This window comes from Euprymna scolopes, chromosome 2, assembly GCF_053919585.1.
Source record: "Euprymna scolopes isolate OS-2025 chromosome 2, ASM5391958v1, whole genome shotgun sequence".
NCBI lineage: Eukaryota > Metazoa > Mollusca > Cephalopoda > Sepiida > Sepiolidae > Euprymna > Euprymna scolopes.
In genome coordinates, this window is record NC_136483.1 from 150,387,571 (window position 1) to 150,407,863 (window position 20,293).

Genomic DNA, 20,293 nt, shown 5'->3' on the forward strand with positions numbered 1-20,293 from the left:
GGGTAAGTCCATTTACTCCTTAAATGGGTAGATCAGCTTATTACATAGAGATACAACGATCGACTTACGAAAAGAATGGAGTGGAAGCAAGAAGTTGACTAGTCTACAAGAGATTTTGTTTTAATTCAATTTCCACCCCAAACAAAGGACAGTGCCACATTGAAGTAGAGGGCTACTATCGGGGACATAAGTTGCAGGGATATTATGAAGGGAGATGAGCAGCAAGATGCCTGTTCACATTACACTTGAACTTCTGCATGTCAGTACAGTTGGGAAAGCAGAATCCTGGAAGGGAGTTCCAAAGTCTAGCAATTCTGGGGAAGAAACTATTGGAGTAGAAACTTTCTTACACCTAGGGATCTCTAGTGTATAGGGGTGGGATTTAGCTGTTTGTGAGGTTTGTTGGGGGTATTTACATTGAGGGGGTACAAGTGCTTGTAGTTCGTCAGAGCATTCATCATTAAAATACTTGTAAAAGATACAATGATCGACTTAGAAGGGGGTAGAGCAAAAAGCTGACTCATCTACAGGGAATATTGAACATACAATGATTGGCTTACCTCCCGCGCACATTTTTCCAAAAAACACTTGTCAGTAATTTTGTAGCTGGATTTCATGGCACGATGGACATCGGTAGCAAAGTACTGGCTCCTGACCAAATTACAATGAAGATGAGTCACTGCGTACACGGCAGCTTCCACTCCTGAATGGCCGTCATAGATGGCGTAATATGACTGGTTCGGATATCCCTGAAGAAGAAAGAAAACCAAATAAACAATTAAAAAAAAAAATAATTAACACATAGCTAAAAGGAAGCAACAAAATAATATTAAGTATTTAATCTGAATGTTTAATCTTATCAAATTTAACAGTAATTTTGCATTTACCGACCCACAATTTCCACAGTTTCTCGAGTGTGTTCGGTCACTGACGGGAATAACTGGAAGCGGCCGATCACAAAACGTTAAACCGCTATCATAAAATTGAGAAAAAAAAAAAAAAAAATAGAAATACAATAAAATGACAAACATGTTTCTAACCCAACCTTAACTCTAAACCCTAACTCTAACCTGCGCGATTAAATTTATTTATTTTTTTATTTTTTATTTCTTACAATTTATAAAAAAAAGTAACCTTCATAGTTTCGTATTATCTAAAAACAGCGGGCTTGTAAAAAAAAAATAAATAAATAAATAAAATAAAAAATGATGAACGCTCGGCCAATCTTTTCCAGTTATTTCCATCAGCTACTGAGCGAGTCTGGGCCAACTTCATGAGAATCACGGGTCGGGTCGGTAAATGCAAAAGCACCAATCAAACAATGTCGCCATTTCCTTAGACTACTAGTTCTTGACTAGGTCATGGCACCACCATCATCGTATTCGATTTAACACTCGTTTTACATGCTGGCATGTGTTGGACTGCTTTTGAAAATTCTTTCAAACTAAACTATCAGGTCTATAAACATTCAAAGTAACAAACCACCTTCCCCACCCCCGTTTCACTATGTGCTCAAAGTCGAAAGAGGTAGAGTAAAAAAGATTGTGATCATCAATGCCCTTCAAAAGGTATGTTTTTTTATGAAAATCACTAGAGACAAGGCATAAAGCCACTTGATGTAAGGAGCTAACAAGAACGAAAGATGATTATAGCAAAGACAGGAGATGTCAATTGACATTAGTCTTGAAAAGGGACCAAGGCTGTAGTCAGGAGGAAAACAGTGAGCAGGAAGAGAGTTCCACAATCTTGCAGTCCTGGGAAAAAAGCTACTGGAATAGAAAGCTGTATTATAATGAGATATTAAAACAGTGAATTGATGGAGACCACTAGACCAATGAGTCAAACGAGCTGAAACAAAGGAAGCAGGGAATAGATCAGACAGTTGTGAGCAACACGTCATAATAGTATTTGTAGAAAAGACTGAGACTAGCAACATTACGTCTGCGAGGAAGAGGTTGCAGTGAAGAAGATAGATAAATAGAATGATACATAATTGTGACGTCTGCACAGTCGTCAATGAATGACTTCAGAATATGATATGAAAGAATATTTATGAAGATCAGGAAAACGGTTCGGCCCAAAATAGATCCTTAAGACACGCCAACATTGAGGCTATGTGCTTTGGACTTTTGCTCACCAACAATTAGTTTTATAGACCTATCAGAGAGAAAATATTTGATAGTCAAGAGGACATTTTCAGATACTCCATAGCTAGCAAGCTTGTGGATCTTGCTTGCTGTACTAAAGTAGCACCCACCCTAGGTCAGTTGAACTAGCTTCTTCCAGAGGAGGAAGTTTCATGGGAATATGAAATTCACAGGTGGTCCCCAGTTGCATATATATCACTGTTAAGGGAGATGATGACATCAGTTTTTTAAGCTCTTGCAGGGCGGTATCAGCAGCACCTGCAATTTCTAAATGGTCACTCATCTGGTATTGACCAGGCTGAACGTGAATTTACTACAGTGATTTAACAAGGACCAATGTGTTAACGTGATCATGCTGTATATAAAGTTATACGGCATAATGTTGTCACGTTTGTATTTTTCTGTAGACTTTTGTGCTAGATCCTATCGAAGGTATTTGGTATCACATCGGTGCAAAAGTTTTTACCGGTTTGTAGAAAGGGACATTTTTAACCATTGTAATTTATTTCATGCATCTTGGTATTACTTAAACATATCCCCATGATTAATTTATAACTTTTTTTATTTCATATTATTAAAGCATCATTCATTAATTTATTTATTGCAGATTATTATCCTCATCTTTCTTAGTTGTTGTTTCATGACGTTTCAGCCAACTATTCCTCTGCCCTTTTTCAAGTAGTAACCGCAACGTGATAGGAACTCCGAATCTCCTAACTGCATTCTTAGCAATTGCCACCATCCGTAGTTGTTGCAGTCTCACCACGTTTTGGGCCAAGTAAGCCTCTGGCCGGTGTTGGGTAGGATTGAAACCGTTATCTTCAGACAATTCTCAACTGGACACTGCACCACGGGCCCCTTCAGATAGAGATGTTGAATCTCTACAGTTCCAGGTGAGAACTGTCTGAAGATAGCGGTTTCAATCCTACCCAAAGCTGGCCAGAGGCTTATTTGGTCAAAACGTGGTCAAACGACAACTATGAATGACAGTAATTGCTGAGAATGCAGTTAGGAGATTCAGAGTCCCTATCCCGTCACGGTTACCACCTGATGAAGGCCAGAGGAATAGTTAGTCGAAACATCATGAAACAACATCTAAGAAAGATGAGGATAATAGTCCGCAATAAATAAATTAATAAATAATACTCATCTCAATAATGAATTCCAATTAAATAATATATAGCATCATTCATATTTTTCTACAATATTCTCAGTCATGTTGATCGGAAAACGATCTTTTTTTAATCAGCAGGAAGGGACTTATCTTCCATCTCGATAATGCTTGTCCCCACGCAACACTACTGACCAAAGATCTCGTTGGAGAATTTGGTTGCTTCATCCTGCATATTCTTATAACCTAGCTTCCTCGGATTATCACTTATCTTGAAGATTACAAAACCATTTAGATGGCATTTAGTTAACATCATGATGAGATTAAACGTAATATTTTGCATCTAAACTTAAAGAATTTTACAAGCAAAGACATTTATAAGCTCGTTGATAGATGGAATAAAGTTATAAAGAGCAAAGGTCGCTATTGTTATGAATAAAGATTTTCAAAAACAGGTTTTCATTTCCAACATGAAATTTCAAATCGGCAAAAGCTTCTGCACCGACCTAATATATGCTTTGACTTTCGGTTTCTGTTCTACAGGCGGGACGATGGTGACAAGCATGATATGGTACCATCTGATTAATGATTATCTTCCTCTCAAAACAACGTGCAAGAACCCCCTTTCCTCTCTTTCCACGTTAAGAATGGATTTCTTGTCCATTTGACAATGTCTAATCATCCAGCAGAAATGGACAGCAGAAACCGGAAGTAAAAAAGAGCAGACAATCTTGACTATAACCTTATGATTTGTTTTCACTTGTCTGAAAATTTGTGAATTTTTTATTTTTTTTTTTACATTGCTAATTTTACTAAGAATTCTTTCCAACTCCAACGGTCGTGACCTCATCAACACGCACTCCATCATCATCAGCCTCCGCATCTTTTTCTAGAAGTCAACTTTTTGTAACTAGTTGTGCTTAGCCTCGGGTCATCAAGTGTTGATCAGAATAAGAGATGAAACAATGACAGGAAATCTCCCACGTAATATTATCCCGTTTCCATAACAACTGACAGTCAAACACACACACACCTGCAGGCATCTATCTTTTGTGTTATTGTTTCGGAAGTGAAAATAGAAAAAAAAAAAAAAAAGGAAGAAAAAAAAGAAGAAAAAGGAAGAAGAAAAAGGAAGAAGAAAAAGGAAGAAGAAAAAGGAAGAAAAAAGAAAAAAAGGAAGAAAAAAAGGAAAAAAAAGAGGAACGAGGAAGAAGAAGAAAAAAAGAGGAAAGGGAAGGAAAATGAAAAAAAAAGAAAAAGAAAAGAAAAACAAAGACGATATATTTATATGATCTTTATTTTTCTTAACTTTTTTTTTTTTAACTAACTTTTCCTTTTCTTTCTTTTCTGTTCTTTACCAGTTCCTATTCAATCCCACCCCCACGAGGGCAGAGTATAAGGAAAGGTCGGTCTTTAAATGTGCAAAAACCCTCCCCCAAAGATGGCGGTGCACTTTGGATTGGGACAAAAATAAAAATTGCCGCAGTCTATGAGGATTTTTCTTTCAATTACCGGAAACAAGACAAATGAAACAGAGTAACAAAACAGATTCTACACTTTGAATTACAGAAAATATTAAAAATTTACATTTCAAACAAATTAGGCATGAGGCCATCAAAGTGCGAGAACAAAAATGGATGTTGTAGATCATCATTGGTCCAAAGTGACAAAGATGCCCACGCCACTTAGAATCATTTCTGTCACCACAATACCACATTTACTCTAGGGGACATCCTATTTAAGATAATCTTCTTGCAAATTTTATTTTTCATAAATATATTTATATACAAAGATTTTACTGATATAAAACGAGGTAGTCAGGGTAGAAAAAGAAGCAAAAAATTTGCTTAGTAAGACCTTCCAAACCCATTCTAAATAATAAACCGCCCACTGTTTTCCGGTTTGTTCAAAACCGAAAACAGCAGGGCGTTCTCTATATGGGAGTGGGATCTAAGTGGGAGAGAAAAGTAAAAAAAAAAGGGGGGGATGGAGTTGGAAAGTGGATGATGTCCTACCAAGATAAATAGAATTGACGGAGTCAGAAGACACTTTAATCCTTGTCAAATGTCAGTTTAATAATGCATAACTAGCAGTAATAATGAAGGTATAGGCATAGGATAGGGGACTCTAAACTACAGTCAGCGGCCCAGATCTGGTCTGCTAAACTCTCTAATCTGGCCCACGGAGCTCTTATGGAAAAACGTAAAAATATTCAGGAAAAAAAAAAAAAATGGAAATGTGTAAAAATTGTGTAGTGGTTTTTCTTTTTGTTCAGAAAATCATAAAGAAATAAGGTTTTGGAGAACCAGTTTCACTAAAAAAGCAAAGCTAAAGAACAAAACACTATTTTTATACATCAAGGTCATATTTTTTTTTTTTTTTTTTTTTAACTCGCATAGCTTTAAAAAGTCAGCAATGTGCCCCCCTCCCGTGTTCGAAAACTTTGCAGACCCCTGGCATAGAATATTAAATTCAGATATATAATGCTTGGACTGGTGTCTGTAAATTTGTTAGATTGAAAAACAGAAAGAACCTAACGAATATTCACACAAACAGTAGAAGGAACACTGAAAACGAATGAATGAAACTAGAATGGCTATTTTGGTTTAGTTATTTTGTTTTATGACATTCAACCCTTTTTGGGGGGAACGGAAAAAAGGAAAAAGAATGGGGGGAAAAAATGGAAAAAAGAATGGGGGAAAAAAGGAAAAAAGAATGGGGAAAAAAGGAAAAAAGAATGGGGGAAAAAAAGGAAAAAAGAATGGGGAAAAAAAAGGAAAAAAGAATGAAAAACAAAAGGAAAAAGAATGGAAAAAAGGAAAAAGAATGGAAAAAAGAATGGATAAAAAGGAAAAAAGAATGGATAAAAATGAAATAAGAATGGATAAAAAGGAAAAAAGAAAGGAAAGGATAAAGGGAAAGACGGAGAAAAAAAGGAAATGAGGAAAAAAAAAAGGAAACATGAAGGAAAAAAAGAAAAACAAACAGGGATATAGAATGCAAAGAAAAGAACAGAAAAGTAGGTAGGAAAAAGGAAATTATCCAAGAGCAGAATGAAAGGTTAATAAAAAAATGCTGTTTTTACTGTTTCTACCTTCCCTTCATCTTCAGGGTGCAACTTAAAATAGCTCCTACCCCTCCATACCCCATACTACTAAAATTTCCTGTTGAGAACGGCAATATTTCTTTTCAGGCTGAGAAAAAAATGGCCGTCGACTTCATATCTCTTTAACAATGCTTTTTCACATCTGAAACAGCTGGGCGTCCATATTAGCAGCGAGAAGGGAAATCGAATGCAAATCCAAAACCGTCACCGATCTGACTTTTACCAGAAATTATAGAAAAAAAATATATTCGAGAAGAATCGGTTGAAAAGAAACAGAAAATCAAAGAATCCACTAAGAAATGCAGGTTATTTCCTGACGGATGACTAAACCCCTTTTCAGCAGGAAGCCGTATTCTTTAGACCCAGTGAAAAAAATCCAAAATTGTTTCACTTTTTTTTTTTTTTTAAATAAAAATGTGTGCGAATTACGAGATAATGTAAAAAAAAAAAAAAAAAACATTTTTAGCAAATCTTTATTGAAATAAGAATCTATTTTTTATATACTGAGTATTATTTAAAAAAAAAAAAAAACAGACTTTCATAGAAACCTAAATAAATTATAAAATTTCTTCATTTCTTTCCAACATTAGTCATCATCATCACCATCATCGGTTTAATGCCTGTTTTATATGCTGACATATGTTGGACGGCTTTAAGAAATTCACTTCCCAACTAACCTATCTCTGTCGAAAGTTTTATTTATTCCCCTAACGTTCTCTCAAATCCATCCTCATCACTTCATCCCATGTTTTCCATGTCCTTCCTCTGCCAACTGATCCTGCTATTTCAACTGTCCTACATCTACCAATCTAAGAACTCTTATCCATTCTTTAAATGTGACCAAATCTACAAAGTCTCCTGCCCTGTACACATCTCCCTATACTGTCCAGATTTAAGCTTCCTCTAAGGCCATCAGATCTAAGCCTATTTTTAAGACTGACATTTTACATATCCACCGTATCATTCTCATATCATTTCTCTCCATGTAACGCATGTCCTCAACCCTATGCTCGCCAGGTTTCACTTTCATACATCACACTACATAAGCATGCCTGAGAGACTTTTTCTCTTGATTGACAGAGTTTAGTTTGGAAGTCAATTTCTAAAAACCTTTAACAAGTGCCAACATGTTATACTGATGATGATTATCATCATCATGAGTGCAGATTCCAAATAATAGGTTGTATCTTCACGGTAAGTAAAAAGTGTATTGACTTAGCATTTGTTAAATCATGTTTTTTTAAAAATATTTTCTTATTTAGCTCTCATGTGCAAATCATTATATAATGATTAGATCACTCTGACAGACGTTAAAAAGCATTTAAAAAATAAATGTTTAAATTTCAATAATATTTCTCATGGTTAACGGTAGCCGAATGGATTGGGTTCTTGCTAATGAAGTCAGAGATGCTTCTGTTGCCGGGTTCGAATCTATCAACTGGTGTTAATATCGATACACTGCACTGATGATTCCCGAAAGGAAGACACACTAGTGTCTGTAGGTATTTAATAATTATCAGTCGAAAATTATGTACTTGTAAAAAAAGTTTTTTAATTTTTTTTCATAACATTATTTTGCATTCCTGCACGTCACCAAAGCCTTTATACTTTTCGTATTCTTTTTTTATACTTTTTTTTTTTTTTTTTTTTTTTACACAGTGATCACCACTTATCAAGGCCCGGAAGCCACTCAGGGATAAGGGTTATTGCAAGTACATTACGTTAGTGAGGAGATTTGCTAAAATGTTTACTTAAGGGGGCGGTTCATTAGGAATTTGTTAACATTGGACTTGAAGACAACCAAGTTGTAGTCCGGAGGGAAGCAGGCAGACGGAACAGAGTTCCACAGGCGTGCAGTTCTAAGAAAGAAGCTTTGTTCATGGAATCTGCGTTTTGATTTAGGCACAGATATAGAGTGGGGGAAATTTTTCACAGTGGATTCAGCTAGACGGGTGTTTTTCGTGAAAGATTGGCGAGGGGGGACCAGAGATTGGAGTTCAGACGAGCATCTGCCATGGAAATAACGATAAAACAAGGACAGGCTCGCAACGTCTCTTCTGTGGGAGAGAGGTTGCAGGGTAGAGAAAAGGGCATCCCCCACTAAGCCACGAAGTCTATTTTGTACTCTGTCAAGGCAGGATAGGCTGTTTTTAGCAGCTCCTGCCCAGATAAATCAGAATCTATTTCCATATATATATATAAAATTATGTTATGAAAGAGTAAATCTTTAACAAAGCAAAACTTATCAAGATAAGAATGGCTCAACACTACTCAGAGGAGCAAACAATATGAAATGAAAGATGAGGAATAAAAGTTATATATAACTTTATTTTATCAGAACACGGAGAAAAAAAAACAGAAAAAAATTAAGAAAGTTTTTAATTTTCTCTTTATTTTTTTCTTATTGTTCTGAGGATATAAAAAAGTCATAACTTTATTCCTTATCTTTCATCTATATATATAAAAGGCGAAAGTGGCCGCACGCGTTTTTGTATGTCCAAGAAAGGCTTTTTTTCGGGGGGGGGGGTCTAGATAGGGTTACTATTTTTTTTACAACTTTTTATATACTCCCTAGATCATAATATCTACGATTTGCCAACGGACGTCGTATCTGCATTTATTTACATCGACTTTTATAAAAAAATTCATGCTATTCCGTCCTTTCGCGTGTTTGTTGGTCTTTTTCATACAAATAAAGCAACACTAATCAAAGTAAAGCCATCAGCGGCCTTTCGTGCCAGGACGTCTTGAAAGCAATTCGCTTTGATCAATGTGGGGAAAGCCCTTCATATCAGACAATTGCTATTCATTTGAGAGTTCCTCCTTTTTCGGGGGAGCTTGGTTTCCCCAACATCGTGAGGAAACAAATAAATGAACCGGCGAAAAGCTAAACTGGCCTTCAGCCAACGTTCATTTCTGCACCTGCATGAACTCCTTCACTTAGCAAGTCAACTTTTTCTGACATCGCTAAATTTGAACGCTTTTCACTTCCTATGGCTTCATAGCATAACGGTAAAATGTCACGTTTTCTTTCACTTTCTTTTCTCCTTCGCGTCACGGGTTCGTGACAGGTTCAAGCCTGTCTGCTTACGAACACTTTTTTTTTTGTCCTCAACACACACCTCCAAACACCCGGGCATCACCGGGTACCCCCCGCTTGTTTAATATATGTGACAACAAGTGATCCAATACTCCATATCATCGCAATCTTTTCGAATAACAATGGCAATACTACTTTTTGTAAGATCCAGTTATTTTACCAGAAATTAAAAACTTTACAAAATCAAGGAATTGAAATACAAAAAAAAAAAAAAAATTATAACCTTAAACTATTCAAATTTACAGTCCTGACTTTCTGGCAGAGCATGCTCTCTGGCATTGTTTGTGGTTTGGTGTCCGTGTCAAACAATATTACTAAGAGAGTCAACGATTGATGGTTAGGGTAATTGCATTTTTTTCCCTAGATGGTAGAAGCCTAATGGAATAAATTAATGGAAATATGGAAAGAGACTGGTTGATACAACGAACCATGGGACTCCATCATTGCATAGACAACTTAATGGAGTAAAGGTAAAGACAGAAGAACTCAAGAATATTTGTCTTGGCATCGTCAAGAATATCTGACATGTAATAAGTGGTTTTAGTTTCAAGTAGCAGGTCTTAAGAATGGTTACATTTTAATTTCTTAATGCTTGCATTTCTTGAGGAAAACCTAAAAGTGATAACGTTTCTTTTGCATATTTTATAAACGGTTTTCGTTTGAGAAAAAAAGACAAAAATTCTGCATTAAAATTCCTTTTGATGCCCCCCCCCAAAAAAAAACTCCCACCTACGTGGAATGGTTGGATTTATTTATCCAATGTTAACAATGGGCAGATTTTTTCAAAGTCATATCATAAAATGGTTGTAGGTCAAATACATGCTTTTATGCAATCTAAAAGTTTATCCGTTACATGCAATCAATTTGTGTGTAAAATACTGTGTTATAAAAATGAAAGATGCACAAAACAAGGCATGAATAAAAGATGAAAAAAAAGAAAGAGACGAAAAAAAAAGAAAAAGAAAAAATAAAAGAAAAAGAAATGAAGAAAAAAAGATGAAAAAAGAAAAAGATGAAAAAAGAAAAAGATGAAAAAAGAAAAAGATGAAAAAAGAAAAAGATGAAAAAAGAAAAAGATGAAAAAAGATAAAAAATAAAAAAGGAAAAGATAAAAAGTAAAAAAGGAAAAGATGAAAAAAGGAAAAGATGAAGAAAAGGAAAAGATGAAGGAAAAGAAAAGATGAAGGAAAAGAAGAAGAAAAGGAAAAGAAGAAGAAAAGGAAAAGAAGAAGCAAAAAGGACAATAGATAAAATAAAATTTGAAAAGATGAACAGACGGAAAAAAAAGATGAACAGACGGAAAAAGAAAGATGAACAGACGGAAAAAGAAAGATGAACAGACGGAAAAAGAAAGATGAACAGACGGAAAAAGAAAGATGAACAGACGGAAAAAGAAAGATGAACAGACGGAAAAAGAAAGATGGACAGACGGAAAAAGAAAGATGAACAGACGGAAAAAGAAAGATGAACAGACGGAAAAAAAAAGATGAACAGACGAAAAATAAGATGAGCAGATGAAAAAAAAAGATTAGTAGACAAAAAAAAAAGATTAGTAGACGAAAAAAAAAGATGACCAGATGAAAAAAGACGAAAAAATGAAAATGAAAAAAGATGAAAAGACGAGAAAAGAGGTAAAAAAAATAACAAAAAGAAAAAATATGATAAAACAGAAAACACTTTGTCTATGTTGCCGCACTTTAACATTTTTATGCTCACTTCTTACAAGTTTAATATTTCTACATGATTGTTTTAATTGTATGTGAAAATTCATACCATTGTCCGATGCATTTGAGAAATATACAAGTGTAATGATATGTTATTATCATTGTGATATCTTAGTTTAAAAATAAAGTTGTTAAAAAAACATTTCTTACAATTAAAATCTGTAATCATAAAATGGATGGCATGTTTGAAGATAGTTTGTAGTTTTGTGTGTGTATGTATCAAAGAATATTGGCAAGTCAATGATTGATGGCATGGGGAAGGGTAAACCTAATGGAGTGAAATAATGGGAATATGGGAAGAGACTGGCAGATGCAATGAAGTGTGAGACTCCATCTTGGCAAAGACAGCTTTTCGAAGTGAAGATGGAGATGGACAGAACGAAGCGAGAAGAAAAGGGGAAAGGTTGTCTGGGCATTGCCAGGAGTCTGAGAGGCAATAAAGAATGACAGTTGACAATAATGATATGTGCATACACGCACCAACAAATATAAACAAGATGGGTGGGCGGTCAACCACAGAAACAAACACACAAATACATATGTCTGTATAAATAAAGGTGAACTGTAAACTTTCTAGCTTGAAAAAGGATACTTTTTTTTTCATGAATAAGGTAAAGTCGTGAATATTTGTATGCTACTAGCTTGAAAAAGGATACATTTTTTTGTGAATAAGGTAAAGCCGTGAATATTTTTTATGCTACTTTGTTCTACCAAATTAGGTAGGCAGGTTCAGATCTCCTCTCCCAGAAAACTTAATTTCTATGCCCTTCAAATAATTTAATCTTCTACTCATACCCGCATTCTTTAAAAGTGTTCTATCATTCTCCTTGCCAATAAATCAAAGAAATGTCTAGCTAGAGCCTTGGAGAGTTGCCTCCCATTACATATGCACGAGTTTCCTCTCATATATGCACTAGCAGGGGTACCTGGCGTTGCGCGGGTGTTTGAACACTCCTTCGCTTTTTTATACGGAAAAGCCAAAAAACATGCGGAGAGTAAAAAATATTGTGAAAATAGCGAGTAAAAGTTGCCCAAATAAAAGATACACACGACCCCCTTTCGTAAATTGGAGATATTATAATCTAGGAAGCATATAAAAAGTTCCAAAAAACAGTGACCCTACTCAAGTGCCCCACCCCAAAAGCCTTTGCCAGACACACACAAAAAGTGCACACACACACTAACATATCAGTGCAAGGAGTCACAATTACTGCCAGTCAGGAGATTCGCACCCAGCCACGAAGCTAACTGACTCCATTAGCAAGAAACAAACCACTCAACCAACGTTAACTGCAGTAAGAAATATAGTTCAAAAAGTGTAAATGTCATTAAAGAAGGTAGAGTAATCTTGTGATTTTAACATCACGATAGCAGGGAAACCTGACTTTGTCCGGGATTGAAGGAGGATCAACAAATGTTTTACACTCCCATTAATTTTATTGCCATCGAAATCAGTGCAATTAATCATGCAGAGTAAGGAATTAATAAGAATTAGTCACTACAATACAACATTTACTCTGCGGTGAAGAGAGGTAACTACTCTTACATCAATGATGTACTGGTGGACGAAACCAGGGTGACTGTGTAGAGGGTGAGAGGTCATGTCAAAGCATATGGATTGATGGCAAAACCATCTGAGTCATTGGAAAATGGAATGGCTTTAGGATTAAGACGACAGCACAATAAGGCAGGAAAGTTTATATTTGGACGGAGAAACGAGATCCTCTAAGCCAAGGATGGCCTGACCAAGAGAGAGCTTTTCTCTATATGTGGAAAGTTGATTGGCCATTACCCTATAGTTGAATAATTGCAAACTGCATGCAGACTGCTACAGACATTTAGGAGAATGCAATTGACTAAGAAGTACTGCTCATGATACAAGAAGTCATTGCAGAAGTGAAAAAAATGGACCATGTAAAAGGAGAATGGCATATAAAAAGGAACCATGAAGAGGTAATATGGAGTGATGCTAGCAGCCTGGCATTAGGGGTATTATTGGAAATAGGAGAAGTGACTGTTAAATATGCTGCTTGGCTACAAAAAAAGGATGATAGCGCCCATATCAATGTTGCAGACCGATGCTATGATGGAGGGTATCAATCTGGCTTTAAAATGGGGGCTACAGATAGCGGACGTTAGGACAGACTCTGCAACAGTGGCATTATGGATCAAATCGAAGGTGACTGGTGATATGCTGATCAAGACAAAAGGATCAGTGGAGATTCAATAAGCATCTCCACTGATCTTTTTGTCTTGATCTGCGTATCACCAACCACCTTCGAGCTTGGAGCTCTTGGAGACTTGATCCGAGAATTCGGACTGAAGATAACTGTCAACCTGGTTACATCACAGAAAAATAAAGCAGACGAGCTGATGAGAGTGAAGAAAGCCTGGCTAAGGAAAGAGAAACACATGACTCTGGTGTGTTGTGCAGTAGAGCATCTAAAAGACCTGCATAAGATGCATGATATTGGAAAAGAACAGATTTTATACCTTGCAAGAAAAGCGAATCCACATATCACAATGCAAAATGTCCAAGAGGTGGTGAAACAATGTAGGGAATGTCAATCAATTAACCCTGCACCAACTAGACATGAAAAAGAAGAATTGCATGTTGAAAAGAATTGGTGATGATTGGCTATTGATATCATGCATTATCAATATGAACCGTTTTCAACTATAATTGACTGTGGGCTTGGGAGAGTAGCGATATGGCAGAAAATCAGAAACAAAATAGAAGACGACGTTGTCAAGGAGGTGTTTATGGAAAGGACCCCAGTAGAAGAGGTGTTGGTGGAAAACTGTATGTCTTTCCGCTCGGAAGTTTTTAGAGACTTATGTGCAAAGTAGAATTTAGAACTGCATACCACCCAAGTGGTAATGGAATTATAGAGTAGCACTATCGCACTGTAATAGCTGTGGCATCGAAAAGCCAAATTTTGCTCCAAGAGGCTGTATTTTGGTATAATATGGCACCGAAGACTGGCCAAGATGAAAAGTCAGTGTCACACCAATCTATTTTTACATACGAATGGCAACATCCATTAGCAGTAACAGAGAGAGTGGAAGAAGCACATGCAGAGAACACGGTTGGTGAAATTTGTGTGGGTGAAACTATCCAATTCTTGTTGCACAGCCCGTTGGGAAAGAGGTACTTTAACTGAAGTACTCTCCAAAAACAAAGTGGCAGATATGGAAAACCACGTCACATCTTAGACATACGGAGAGTTTCCTTGCCAGCAGAGGAAGAGAAGGTTGATAAAGTTCCTAAAGACTAAAAAGTAATACAAACCTGATCTCGTACAACATGCCGTACATTACAGGAAAGGCATAAAGAAAAAAAAAATGTCCGCTCTTGCTATTTATGGTCTGGTGGCCATGTGAGGTCACGAGAGTTGGGGGAAATATGCAAATAAGATGCAGTCGGTTTTTCAAACGAAAATCCTGTTCGTCAGAGAGAGAGAGAGAGAGACAGCGAGAGAGAGAGAGAGACAGAGCAAGAGAGAGAGAGAGAGAGTAAATTCTGACAGATGTGTGCTGGGGTTTGATACCAAGAATTGCGAGAAGAGCATGATGGTAGGGAATTCTTTCTTTGAACTTTACTTTCTAATATTACCAACATATTTAACGGCAATTGTGATTCGTATTTAATGCAAAAAAGATCCAATTTAATCAAATTCAACCATCAATTTAACATTCAGTCTAAGTCAATGGGCTATATCTTTTGCTCGTTTTTAACAGCATAAAGTCTAGTATAATATATATATATATATATATATACATATATATATATATATATATATATATATATATGATTAGTTTTTTGGGGAAAAAGAAATCCAGCAGAGTGCTCAATTAAAAGGAAAATCTGAAATATAAGAGCGTATTTATATTTTGTGTACAGAAAGTTATTAAATGAGACAAGACGACGAATAGACGAATATTGGCTGAAGAGAGCTAGATAAGGATATCTTAAACGGTCCTAATTATCGGGCTTGAAACCAACGGTACCAATGACTTGTCTTATCTAACAACTTTCTGTACACAATATATATATATATATATATATATATATAAACTCTATGGACCTTGCTTGTTTCCTTGCATTTTGGATTCTAATATTGGGTATTGAGTAATTCCATCCTTTAAAAAAATGGGATGACATGTATATATATATACATATTTGATTTCTTGAATCTTGTCTTGGACGATTGGGCTATTCCATCTTTTAAAAAAAGTGATAACAAGTGAATATATATATATATATATATATATATATATATATATGCATACGAGCGTGGCTCAGAGGCTAAAGAATGAGGGTGGAGAGTTGTATGTTTTGGTTTCGCTTCTAGCTAATAGCAACGAAGTCATATATATATATATATATATAGGAGAGAGTTCAATTCCACAGGAGGAGACTTATCTGGATAATGCCAAGCTCAGCGATTATTATTGGAGCTTATACAATAGGACAACAAGAGTATGAAATGAAGTCACAAAACTATATATTGGTAGATAATAATAATTGTTGAGCTTCGCATTATCCAGATAAGTCTTCTCTTGTGGAATTGAACTCTCTCTTTTCCTCTTACACATTAAGCTATATATTTAGTTTTGATCTCACTAGCATATATTAGGTTTAATATAATAATCGATAGAGAATTGTCTCTATAATAATAAATATGTAATCTGCATGAATTATACTATCATATTTAAGCGTATCTTACAACCAGCTATATATATATATATATATATATATATATATATATATATATATATATATATATATATATTACACAAAGACTCCTTTATAAACCAAGAAATATTTATACGCATGCACCAACATTACATAACTAGGTAGCATAATTAAAAGTATAAATTACAACCTGGTAAGACATTATGCATGCCTAAGATGGGTGTGTACCTTGTAAGGTAATAATAATAATAATAATAATAATAATAATAATAATAGTAATAATAATAATAAAACTCTCCCTATTCTGAAGTAGGCAGGAGAATGTGTGAGAAGAGGGAGGGGCGTAATCTTTGCTAACTTTACAAGATGAAGGGTAATATAAATCCAAACGAGTGGAGGAAGGTAGATGAAAAAAAAACAAACAAATCATATGAATAAGCATTAACAGATTGTTAACGCACTTAATTTATTCAACAAAAACGGTGGATGACGGAGGACCTTTCTGGTGATCGAATCAAGTGGCAGACATGTTATAACTCTGACTGTACTTAACCGCATTCCACGTCGTTAAGACTTTTTTTTTTTTTATCTTGAGCTTCTTAGGTTGAGCAGGAGAAAAAGATGGTGATGATCGTCATCTTTATCAGTATAGATTACTAGCAGGCTGCCTGGCGTTGCCCGGTCATAAAATACGCTTAAATATGATATTTTTCATTTATGCAAATTTCTTATTTTTTTTATTATAGAGCCAATTTTGTATTGATTATTACATGATACCCAATATATAGTAGTAATTTCAAAAGTGAAGAAAAAAAAAAATGACTTCAGTGGCGCCAGCTAGAATCAAAACTAAAATATTTAGCTTTCTAGCGGTATTTGCAAGCACCACACCTATGGATACATAGATATCAAAACTTTAAAATGTAACACAATAAATGTATATTTGCGCATTGACAGAGGAATTTGGTAGAGACCGTTTCTTAGACAGACAGACAAGATCACTTTATATATATAAATAAATAACAAAAAGTCTATATTCCAAATTCCAAGATGTTCATCTTACCGCTTATTTCTTTTAGCATGTTAAAATGATCAATTCTTGACAACACCTGTTTCTTAACACAGAAACAATCATATAATTATTATGTCAATTTTTAAAAAATATTTTCCACCTTGACTCATCAGAAGAATAAGAACTCATTAACTTTAAAAAAGAAAAGAAAAAAGAATTTTGGGCATGATATACATAAATCCCCAAAAAAATCTGTAGAGTAGTTGCAACATGCTTTGTGATGTTTACGCCATCTTTGATTTTTATGGCAGAGCTATACACGCCTTATTAACGTATTAATATTATGTATCTACGAGGGGCGTGCAATAAGTAATGCCCCTGATCCACTTCCAGTTGTCTGATCTAGCTGAAATTTTGCATGTGCAATGATTTATATCTCTATAGGTTATGTGGCAAATTACAGCTCTGAACTAATTGTGGTTTCTGTTTTACAGGTGTTTGAACTGAGTCAGGTGTGAAATGGAGCCTGTTGAATGTCGAGCAGTGATCTGGTTTTTGTATTTGAAAGGACGCACACCACAGAAGACTTTTGATGAAATGAAAGAAACTTATGGTGATAATGCCCCATCATACGACCCTGTAAAACGCTGGCATCGTGAATTCAAACATGGCCGGAAGTCTGTGGAAACAGCTCCAAGACCTGGTCTCCCCCCCCCTCTGCCATTGATGAGGCATCTGTTCGTCAAGTTAACGCTGCCATTTTGGAAGATTGGCGCATTACTATTCGCCAAATAGCCCAAGATGTCAAGATTAGTACAGGGTTTGTGGAAACTATCATTCATGACCATTTGCATATGCATAAGGTGTCTGCCAGATGGATTCTCAGGTTGCTCACACCATTCCAGAAGCGAGAACGCGTCGAGTGCTCGAGGATGAATTTGGAGATGTGCCAAGAAGATGAGTCAAAGTTTTTCAAAAGACTGATTACATAGGATGAAACCTGGATCCATCACTATGACCAAAGCCCTGTCAATGCAGTGGAAGCACTTGGACCCACCACCTTCAAAGAAGGCAAGGGTGCAGCCCTCTGCTGGCAAGGTCATGCTCACAGTCTTCTGGAACCAGGATGGAGTAGTGATGACAGATTTCCTGGCAAAGGGTACCACAATTACAGGAGCCTATTATGCTTCACTTTTGAGGAAATTAAGGGAAGCTATCAAAATCAAGAGGCGGGGCAAGATCAGCAAAGGTACCCTTCTCCTGCAGGACAACACTCCGGTTCACAACTCGCATGTCGCCAGATCAGAAGCACGGGCGTGTGGTTATGAAATCATCCCCCATCCTCCCTACTCTCCTGACCTTGCACTCTCTGACTTTCACCTCTTCTCAGCCATGAAGTTGTTTTTGAAAGGACACTATTTCCCAGATGATGCAGCTTTGATTTCTGAAGTCACGTCGTGGTTGGAGGACCAACCTGGGGTATTCTACAAAAACGGTCTCCAGAGCTGCATCAAACGATGGGAGAAATGCATAACTCTGGGCGGTTCCTATGTAGAGAAAAACTAATAACTGTGCCAAGTTTCGTTGCTCTACTGCTATGGGAAGTGGGTCAGGGGCATTACTTATTGCACGCCCTTCGTATATTGATTTAGTCAACACTAAAAATATTTTATGATACTTTTTTTTAAAATTTATTATTTATAAAAAGTTAATATTTATTATCTAAGATTATGCTAACTCTAGAATACGTGTTCTTTGGTTTTTATATGAAAGTAATTTTCGATTCATAGGATTTGTTTATGTTTTTTCTTATTTCAATTTACCATATATTTTGGCGTATAAGGCGACCGTTAGATAAGACGAGCCACAGAATTGGAGCAAATTTTAATAAATTTATCATATATCGGCTTATCATATATCATATAGACGATTGCGATATCACGAAACCATGTTTGTTTAGCCTAGGCTAGAGATTGCAACACCCGGTATCTTATGAAATATTGGTTTGTAAAGATGATTTTTTGTTTAATTTTAAGGGTCGTCTTATATGCAGAAATATACGGTATGTTCGTATAAGCTTTAAGTATGTTCCGCCTTTACCTAACACATATATATATATATTATATATATATTATCTTTATCATTTACAGCCTATATCAAAAATGTCTGAAAAAAAAATTGTTTTGCTAGTATTCATATGCATAAAAAAAATGTCTCAATCAGTAGAGTAAAAAAAACAAAAATAACAAAAAAACCTCAAACTTAAAAGTTTAGAAAGAAAATAAGAAAAAAACCTAATCTATCGGAATAAAAAAAAAAAAGAAATCACAAGAAAACCTTTTATAAAAATAAGATTGCATGACTTCTATCCAAATTCATTTTAAACTCCAGAGTGGATCTGGAAATGATTCCGTCTGGCAGTTTTTTTTTTTTTTTTACTCGTTTGTGTTTGTGTGATAGAACAAAACTTTATTCCAACAAATTGCAATCGTCTTCAGCTAATAATGTCAAAATCGAAAAACGCCGAATGTACATGTGGGGAGTGGAAGAAGACAGGAAGTCATTCTTTAATGAAACAATAGAAAAGTAATCTTCTAACTCCTCTATCCGCCTCATGAATTATTTGAAGTCTTAGCCTCTACGTCAAAATTTGAATTTTCGATTTTCAGAGACAACTGTCATAAGAGAGAAAATCACAAAAAAAAAAAAATAAATAAATAAAATAAATAAATAAATAAATAAATAAAAAAAAAATGGAAAAATCAGATTCATGAGAAAATCCGCCCTTTTCTTGATAAAAAAAAAAATAAACAGAATGTAGAGAATTCATATTCCTGAAAAAACTTTTTTTTTTTTTTTTTTTTTTACATGGGTGTCACCACTTATCAAGGCCCAGAGGCCACTCGAGGATAAGGGTTAATAGGTATACATTAGTCATTGTGATTTTAGCATAGTAAACAGTGGGAATTATGTAACTTGGATTACTTAGGGGGACGATTCAATTAGAACTTGTTCACATTGGACTTTTTCTTTCTTTTTTTTTTTTCATAGGTATCAACACATTATCAAGGCCAAGAGGCCACTCAAGGATAAGGGTTAAAGAGTGTACAGTAGAAATTGGACAATATAATAATCATTAGTAATGAAAATTTGTTAAATTTGATAACTTATATGGAACGGCTCATCAAGAACTTATTTACGTTAGACTTGAAGACAGCCATATTGTAGTCAGCCGGAAAGCAGGAAAACAGAAGACAATTCCACAGGCGTGCAGTTCTAATAAAAAAGCTTTGTTCATGGAATCTACGTTTAGGTTTAGGCACAGATAAAGAGTGGGGGGAATTATTGATAGTGTTTACAGCTAGACGAGTGTTTCTTGTGAAAGTTTTGCGAG

At 35.5% G+C, this 20,293-nt stretch overlaps 1 protein-coding gene across 1 annotated transcript in view; it reads right to left on the reverse strand.

The window, feature by feature from the left end:
* Nucleotides 1-20,293, reverse strand: part of LOC145297619 (protein phosphatase 1F-like) — a 308,056-nt gene that overhangs the window by 16,168 nt on the left and 271,595 nt on the right. The window contains exon 4 of the mRNA XM_080143697.1: nt 561-749. Coding sequence (XP_079999823.1) covers nt 561-749 — 189 coding nt within the window. The remainder of the gene's footprint in view (nt 1-560; nt 750-20,293) is intronic.